General features: G+C 49.4%; 1 protein-coding gene across 1 annotated transcript; it reads left to right on the forward strand.

Annotated features, from left to right (window-relative positions):
* The first annotated feature begins 503 nt into the window (after positions 1–503).
* GFI1B (growth factor independent 1B transcriptional repressor) lies at positions 504–6,623 on the forward strand. The gene is made up of 6 exons (XM_060184561.1): positions 504–614; positions 1,067–1,204; positions 1,570–1,841; positions 2,323–2,460; positions 3,783–4,047; positions 5,909–6,623. The coding sequence occupies exons 1-6, from the start codon at positions 515–517 to the stop codon at positions 6,085–6,087; spliced, it is 1,092 nt and encodes a 363-aa protein (XP_060040544.1). The 5' UTR covers positions 504–514; the 3' UTR covers positions 6,088–6,623.
* The last annotated feature ends 1,873 nt before the right edge of the window (positions 6,624–8,496 follow it).

Genomic DNA, 8,496 nt, shown 5'->3' on the forward strand with positions numbered 1-8,496 from the left:
CAGTCCTGCAGCCCTGATGGTGGCTTGCTTGGAAGGGTGGAGTGGGGTCACAACACCTCCTTAAAGCCTTTGGGGACATTGGCTTAATATTTCCTCTGTGATTCTGCCAGGGTGCTGGTAGGCTTGGGAGGAGGAGAAAGGATCTCCCTTGGGTGCTGTCTGTCACTGGGAGTCCTTGGCAGAGCTTCAAGGGCTGGATGCAGGGATAGAAAACACTTTGGGGGGGACAGGAGATGTTCTCTACCCTTACCCCCAGAGGGCTCTTCACAGGAGGCCGGAAGTCTGGGGGGCAGGGGGAATCATGCCAGTCTGGCTCTGCAACTCTCCATCCTAACCCAGGATTAAGGTCACATTTGCAGGTGGACATACATTTTGGGGGAGCCAACTATACACCCCAGAATAACACGTATTTCATTTCAGGAGGAGACTCTAAAATGCACAGGAGCACTGTCCTCTTGTTCCTCTACACTGTCCTCACCCCTGTTCCGTTGCAGGTGTTGAGAACAAGCTGAAAATGCCACGTTCCTTCCTGGTAAAGAGCAAGAAGGCTCACACCTATCACCAGCCCCGAGTGCAAGAGGATGAATTGGTGTGGCCACCTGCCCTTGGCCCTGGTAAGTCTGAGCCCAGATTGGCTTCCTGTTCTGCCCAATTCCTGCTTGACTGAACTGAGGAGGTAGCAGCATCCCATTGAAATAGCTCCTTTTTCATATCTGGAGACAGGAGGACCCAGTCAATAAATGAATGCCCCTGCCTCCTCTGGCCCCTGAGGATGAGAAAAACATCAGGATTGGAGTGGGGCTTCAGTAGAAGGCACTTGGGAAGAGCCCAACTAGAGCTAATGTGATATGTTTAGAAGAGACAAACCGGTCCATGACTTCAGTGGAGGTTCCTCTTGCCCCCTCCCCGACTCTACTCCCTTCAAACCTGGTTGAAGGCCCCAAGTATGAGCCATTAGAGGGTCTCTCTCTGGGCCACCATTTTCCTGGAAAGGGAAACCCTCCCTTGTTACCTCCAGTTTCATGGAGCTGGAGATGCTAACTTTAACAGTCTTGATCCTTCACAGTGGTCAGGGACCAGGTCCTGAGCAGTGAGCCTGTTCTTGGCACCTTGTTCCCAAGTCAGCACCTGGATTGGACTGATCTCAAGAGGGAACCAGAGGTGGAGATGGACCGGAACCTGACCAAGATGTCCTTGGCACCAGGTACCCCATGAATGCCAAGGAAGTCTTGGAGGCTGGGGCCCTTGAGCTCATGGACCAGCAAAGTCACTGCAATGCAATCTTACTCCCTGGTTTCTGTGTGGAGCCCCCCCTCCAAGCAGGGGGTATATTCCCAGATGGGGGCATCTGTGTGTGGTTCAGAGGAAGGTTCAGTGGGCAGGTGGGCACTCTGCCAGATGCTGGGGCATGTTTCTGGAGGAGCCACAGAGGACCCAAACTCTCCCACACACACACACACACAGTCAGTATTTGGGGTTCTGCCCTGAAATCCTGCGCATGAGGTCACTGAGTAGAGAGTGGTGTTCCAGATTCCTCTGTATTCATCAGGCCTATTCCTCTTTCCACAGAGGGTCCCATTGTAAGGTCCCGACACCAGGATGGGGACTCACCCTCCTCCAACTCACCCCCATTCTACAAGCCCAGCTTCTCCTGGGATGCCCTGACCTCATCCTACAGTCACAGCTACCAACAAGCCCCCTCCACCATGCAGTCTGCCTTCCTGGAACGCTCTGTCAGCCTGTACGGCAGCCCTTTGGTGCCTAGTGCTGAGCCACCCTTGGACTTCAGTCTCCGCTACTCCCCAGGCATGGATGCATACCACTGCATCAAGTGCGACAAGGTGAGCGAGTGGCCCTTCTCCCACGTCAGCATCTGTGAGTGTTCATAACTTGACCTAAGTGAATCTCCGGAATCAGGAAGACACAATTTTTGTCCTCAGTGCCTTTCACAGAGCCCTGATTGTGCTTGACCCTGTACTGAATAATTAGTGGACCCCCAGGAGAGAGCTAAGAGTATAGGCTCTGAGAAGCTGAGTCACCTGTCTGAAAGCACACTGCAGGTAGCAGTCAGAATATATATTCAAACCTGGCTCTGATCACCTCCCAGCTTCCAGACCCCCCCCACCTGCCCCCTACTTAATAGAATGAGTCACAGAGAGGGAAAGAGACCGTCCCAGGACACATAGCAATGTCAATGGAGTTGGAAATCAGGGAGTCTCCTCTGGCAGGCTTATCTGTGGCTGGAACTGGGTGCAGAGGTAGAGGGAACCCTAGGATGCAATACCTTCCCATCACAGTCTCACACTTGGCCCCCACCCCCAGGTGTTCTCCACACCACACGGGCTAGAAGTGCATGTCCGCCGCTCCCACAGTGGGAGTCGGCCCTTCGCCTGTGACATCTGCGGCAAGACCTTCGGCCATGCTGTGAGCCTGGAGCAGCACACACACGTCCACTCCCAGGTGGGCAGCACTAACTCCCCTGCCCCACACCAATTCCCTGTTCCTCCTGGGAAGCCCAGGGGCTGTGGGTGAGTTGTGTTCTGCCCCTCAGTTGACTCGTATCAGGGATCCCTCAGTCTCTCCACTTGCCCCCTTCCAAGTCTTCAACACCTGCAGTTAACATTTTTATACCCTGATGGGCCAAGGCAGCTTCATGTATAAGTTGTTGTTGCTTTTGGATAAAGACAGAGGAATTGAAAGGGAAGGAGAGATAGAGAGGGAGAGAGAAGCAGAGACACCTGCAGAGCTGTGTCACCACTAGTGAAGCTTCTTCCTCCTGCAGGTGGGGAACTCAGGCTTGGACTTGGGTTCTTGTATATGTTAATGTGTACACTCTACCAGGTGCATCACCACCTGGGTCCTCATAACTAGAAGAGGTCCTTGGCCCACATGGGGCCTGAGAAGACACTACGCAGTCTATCACTATCAGAAAAGAGCCACCATTGGGTGGGCATAGCAGGCTCTCAGCCTTCTGACCCTTGACCCATAAAATCTTGAATTTAGCTTTATATTTCCATCTGGGCCCCACTCAGGTGGGAATGCCTTCTTTAACATTCCATGGCAGGGAAATCTCCTGGGCTAATATCCTAACTCAAATGGGAAATCAGGAAACAATTGTGGGGGCTTCTATCCAAGGGCATGAAACATAGGCCAGCTGCCAGCTCAGGTCTCCACATCAGTCCTCCTGGAGGTCATTCTATTGTTCCAGTGTGCACATGAGGAAACTGAGTCTCAGGGAAGTCAAATGACTTATGTGAGATAACATGGCAAGCACGAAGCAGGTAGAATCAGGTTCCAATGATTCAGACTTTTTGTTTGTTTTGTTTATTTATTTCTTTTGGACAGAGAGAGAAATTGAGGGGCAAAGGGGAGATAGATAGACAGATAGATAGACAGACAGACAGACAGACAGACAGATAGACAGATAGATAGAAAGAACTGTGGCACTGCTCCACTGCTCATGTAGCTTCCCCCCTGCAGATTGGAACTGGGGACTTATGCAAGGTTCTACCAGGTGCACCACCACCTGGCCCCTGATTCAGACTCTTAGGACCATAGTCTTCTCAGGTTAGGGTCATGAGATATAAACACCTCCTCCCCAAACTCCCAGACTGATGGGCCCATCAGTGAACACAGATGCTTCAAAGCTTATTTGAAGTTGGAGAGTGGGAAGGTTACCAGGAAAACTATCCTGCAGGGCCCCTGTCGAACTCAAGTCCCTGGGTCCTGCTTCTCCAGGCCCCATCCTCAAGGCCACCCCAACAGAGTGTCCTGTTCCTCAGGGGATCCCAGCCGGGTCCAGTCCTGCAGCCAGCGTGGCAGTCCCGGGTCTCGAGGCCCCGCCTGTGCCTGATGCCCCAGGCCCTCGTTTCCTCCGGCAGGAGCGCAGCTTCGAGTGCCGGATGTGCGGCAAAGCCTTCAAGCGCTCGTCCACCCTGTCCACCCACCTGCTCATTCACTCGGATACTCGGCCCTACCCCTGCCAGTTCTGCGGCAAGAGATTCCACCAGAAGTCGGATATGAAGAAGCATACCTACATCCACACCGGTAGGGCTGAGACACCCCCATCCCTCCTCTGCCTATACTCCCCTCCCAAACCTATGCAATGCCAAGCTGAACCCCTGGAACCCCCTCCCTTCACTGCTAAAAGATCTCAGCTTTTGAACCACCACAGGTCACAAAGAGGGCTGGGTGCACTGGTACTTAGCTGTGCTTAATGCAGAGAAAAAGTACTGGGAGGAGGCAGTGAGTGATATATCAACACTGATGAGCTGTCTGTGGAAGATCAGCTCATTGGGGCTTGGTCGTGGCTCAGCCAGTCGAGTGCACATATTACAGGGTAAAATGAACCAGGTTCAACCCTCCAGTCCCCAGCTCCAGGGAGGAAGCTTCATAAATGACGAATTAGTGTTGCTGGTCTCTCTCTCTCTTTCTCTCTCTGTTTTTCTTTCTTTTTTTTTTTCCTCCAGGGTCATCACTGGGGCTTGGTGCCTGCACTATGAATCCATTGCTCCTGGAGGCCATTTTTCCCATTTTGTACCCCTTGTTGTTATTGCTACTGTTGTTATTGCTGTTGTAGTTGTTGTTGGATGGGACAGAGAGAAATTGAGAGAGGAGGGGGAGACAAAGACAAGGAGAAAAAGACAGACAAGCGTAGATCTGCTTCATTGCCTGTGGAGTGACACCCCTGCAGGTGGAGAGTCAGGGACTCGAACCGGGATCCTTGCTGCTGGTCCTTGCGCTTCACACCATATGCACTTAACCCTCTGCACTACCCCCCAGACCCTCTCTCTCTCTATCTCTATTTCTGTCTCTCTCTTTCTCACCCATTCTGCCTCCCCTTTCCCTCTCAAATTTTCTTTGTCTCTATCCAAAATAAATAAAATAAATATAAAATATTTTTTAAAAAGATCAAGAAGAAGGGGGCTGAGTGGTGATGTACCTGGTTGAGTGCACATGTTATAGTGCACAAGGGTCTGGTTTGAGCCCCCAGTCCCCATCTGCAGGGAGAAATCTTTGTGAGTGGAGAAGCAGTATTGCAGGTGTATCTCTGTTTCCCTCTCTATCACCCCTTCCCCCCCTTGATTTCTGGCTCTCTCTATCCAATAAGTAAATAAATATTTTTAAAAATGTATCTGAAATAGCATAAATTGCAAAAAAAATTTAAACAAGTAAATCCAAACTCTTAAAATAAGAAATAATTTATTCCTCCCTTCATTTCTTCTTCCTGCCTCTCTTTTATTCATTCACCCCTCCCTTTATTCACTCATTCCTCCTTTGATATATTTATTCATTTTGCCATTTAGCTCTCCTTTCATTTCTTCCTTCATTCCTCAGTTGTTAAATTACTGTCTCTTCTGTGGCAACTATACTGATACTAGGGACCCAGTTTCTGCCCTAAACAGAATCCAGTTGTGCTGGATGTCAGAGTGGTTCTGTTGCTTCTCCCTCTTTTCTACTTGTTTACTTTCTTTCTTTTTAAAAATTTTTTTTAGATTTTTAAAAATATTTATTTATTTATTCCTTTTTGTTGCCCTTGTTGTTCTATTGTTGTAGTTATTATTGTTGTTGTTATTGATGGATAGGACAGAGAGAAATGGAGAGAGATGGGGAAAACAAAGAGGGGGAGAGAAAAACACCTGCAGACCTGCTTTACCGCCTGTGAAGTGACTCTCCTGCAGGTGGGGAACCCGGGGCTCAAATCAAGATCCTTACGCTAGTCCTTGTGCTTTGCGCCACCTGGGTTTAACCCACTGCGCTACCACCCGACTCCGTTCTATTTGTTTTCTAAAGTGAACATGACTTGGTCACATGGGAAAAACTACTGAGGTTTTGGAGAACAAATGCAGGGCATAGGGGCAACTGACCTGGTAGGGACAACCCTGACCCTATCCTTACTGCCCTGCAGGTGAGAAGCCTCACAAGTGCCAGGTGTGCGGGAAAGCATTCAGCCAGAGCTCCAACCTCATCACCCACAGCAGGAAGCACACAGGTTTCAAGCCATTCACTTGTGAGCTGTGCACCAAGGGCTTCCAGCGCAAAGTGGACCTGCGAAGGCATCGGGAGAGCCAGCACAACCTCAAGTGAGCCTGCACTTGCCCCAGCCAGCCTTCCCTGAGGTCTAGTTCTCTGGAGGCAGCCATCCTCACACACCCAGACTCCTAGTCTTCTGCATACAGCCTGGCTGGGAGACTCCAAGTTTCTTCTGAGACTCTCACACAGTTACCGTGTGGCCTCAGGCAGGTAGATCTGCCTCCCTCTCTGGACCAACATTTCTCCTGCTGCAAAGTGTGGGAGCTAGGTTGAACTTTTTCTGAGCTAAAGTTGTCTGTAGGTATAAAAACTCAAGTGCTTCAGACAGGGCAGAGCCCTAAGTCCAGAGTAGACCCATGTGGCCTTGGCTGCCAAGAAACAGACCTGAGCCAATCCCCCACAGAGAAATTCTCCACTCTCTCCTGTTGCCCAGGCTGAGATCTAGCAGGCCTCTTTTTTTTTTTTTCCTGCCACATGTGGTCAAAGCTGCTACCTGCTCCAGTGGGAACCCTTGTAGTCCTCTGTTTTCAGCCAGATGTACATGCTGCCTCACCCCCAACACTCAGCTGACCATAGGGTTCCAATTTTGCTGTCTGGAGAAACCAGTAGATACTGCTGTCAAAATCTTATTTCTGTCAGCTGCTGTAAATAAAAATAAAGACAGATTCATTTACCTTTGACCAGCATTTGTTAAGCATCTAATGGGTGCAAGCTAAGTACATGACAATTTGGGGGAAAGGCTGGGGGGTGGGGCTTTAGAGCCACAGAAATCAGGTCATCAAAATAGCTCACCTGGATAGTGCACTTGCTTTGCCATGCACATATGATCCAGGACCCAGGTTCAAGCCTGGCCCCCACCACATGGAGCGAGCTTTGACATTGTGACATCTTTCTCTCTCTCCCTATTTTTCTGTTTCTGTCTCTAACTATGTAAAAAAGTTTGTTTGATGCCCTTTGGCAACCATGACAACAACAAAAAAGACATAGAAAGCTCCAGAACTGGGGGCTGGGTGTTGGTGAACCTGGCTGAGTGTACACCATACCATGTGTAAGTAGCCAGGTTCAATCAAGGTCCTTCATAAGTGATAAAGTAGCGCTGCAGGCATCTCTCCTTCTCACTCCCTCTCTACCTCTCCATTCTCTCATGATTTCTCTGTCTCTATCAATAAAATGTCCAAGAATTGAAAAAAAAGAAATCTCCAAATGCATTCACAGACAGATTCAGAGTTGGGAACCCAGCACAAACTGCTAAGCTCTGAGACAGAAGCCTGGAGCCTTGTGCAACGAGACCATAGGGAGGAGAATGTTCATGCCGTTGTTCTGTATCAGTTTCCTGAGGCTGCTATTAACAAGTGACCACAATCTTTGTGGTTTAAGACAACACAAATATATTCTCCTGTTGGAAGTCAAAAACCCAAATGATTCTTTATTTATTTTTTTTTTCCAGTGCTGGGGCTCACTGGTTCTGGCTGACTTTTTCAAATAGAGACAGAGAGGAAGAGATAGACAAGGGGAAGGAGAAAAAAAATCCACAGCACTGAAGCTTCCTCCAATGTGGTGGGGACTGGGTTTGAACCTAGGTTGCAAATGACAAGCAGAGCATGATGAGTCTTATGTGGTTACATTCGTGGTATCAGCAGCACTATGTTCCTTCTGGAAGCCCAGGGAGCAAGTGTCTTTCAGCTCCTAGAAGCTGGCTATATTCTGCAGCCTGGGGCTATTTATTCCATCTTCAAAGAGCACCACACTGGGAACTGGGCAGGTGGTTAAGCAGTAGAACACCTGCCTTCTGTACATGAGGCCCTAGATTTGATCCCTGGCACCACATGGAAGCAACACAAGTGGAAAGGAGTGAGTGGAACTCCATGGATGGTAGAATGATGCTTTGTGTTCTCTCTGTGTGTGTCTCCCTCCCCCCTCCCTCTTTCTGTCTCTCTGTCTCTCTCATAAAATTGGGTCTGGGAACTGACCCAGTGGTAAAACACACTGCGAGACCTTGAGTTTGATCTTTGGCACTGGATATAAAAATTTACAAGTGAATCACTTTGACTTCTGCTTCCATTATCCAATTTCATTCTGCATCTGATCTTGCTTCCCTCTTATAAGAACTGCCAAGACCACATCAAGCCCCCTAGGGATAATCCAGGCTAACCATGTCATCTCAGGATTCTTACAGTAATCTGAGCAGGAGGCAGAATAATGGCCCCCACAAAAGGACAGGTATCCTAATCCCTGGAACCCATGAATGTGTACTAGCCTAGGGCTAGTAGCAGAGACCAGCACATGGAGAGTATTCAAGCCCCTGACAAATGCTGCCTCCTTTATAAAGGTCCCCCTTGGCCATTCTAGTTGGAAGTTCTTCTGGCTCTGAACGTTCCTCAAGACTTGATAAGCAGCAGTGGCAGCTACCTAGGGGTGACTGTGCCTTTTCCTGGGAGGGATTCTCTCTGGGCTCAGCAATTA

This window comes from Erinaceus europaeus, unplaced genomic scaffold (genome assembly GCF_950295315.1).
Source record: "Erinaceus europaeus unplaced genomic scaffold, mEriEur2.1 scaffold_696, whole genome shotgun sequence".
NCBI lineage: Eukaryota > Metazoa > Chordata > Mammalia > Eulipotyphla > Erinaceidae > Erinaceus > Erinaceus europaeus.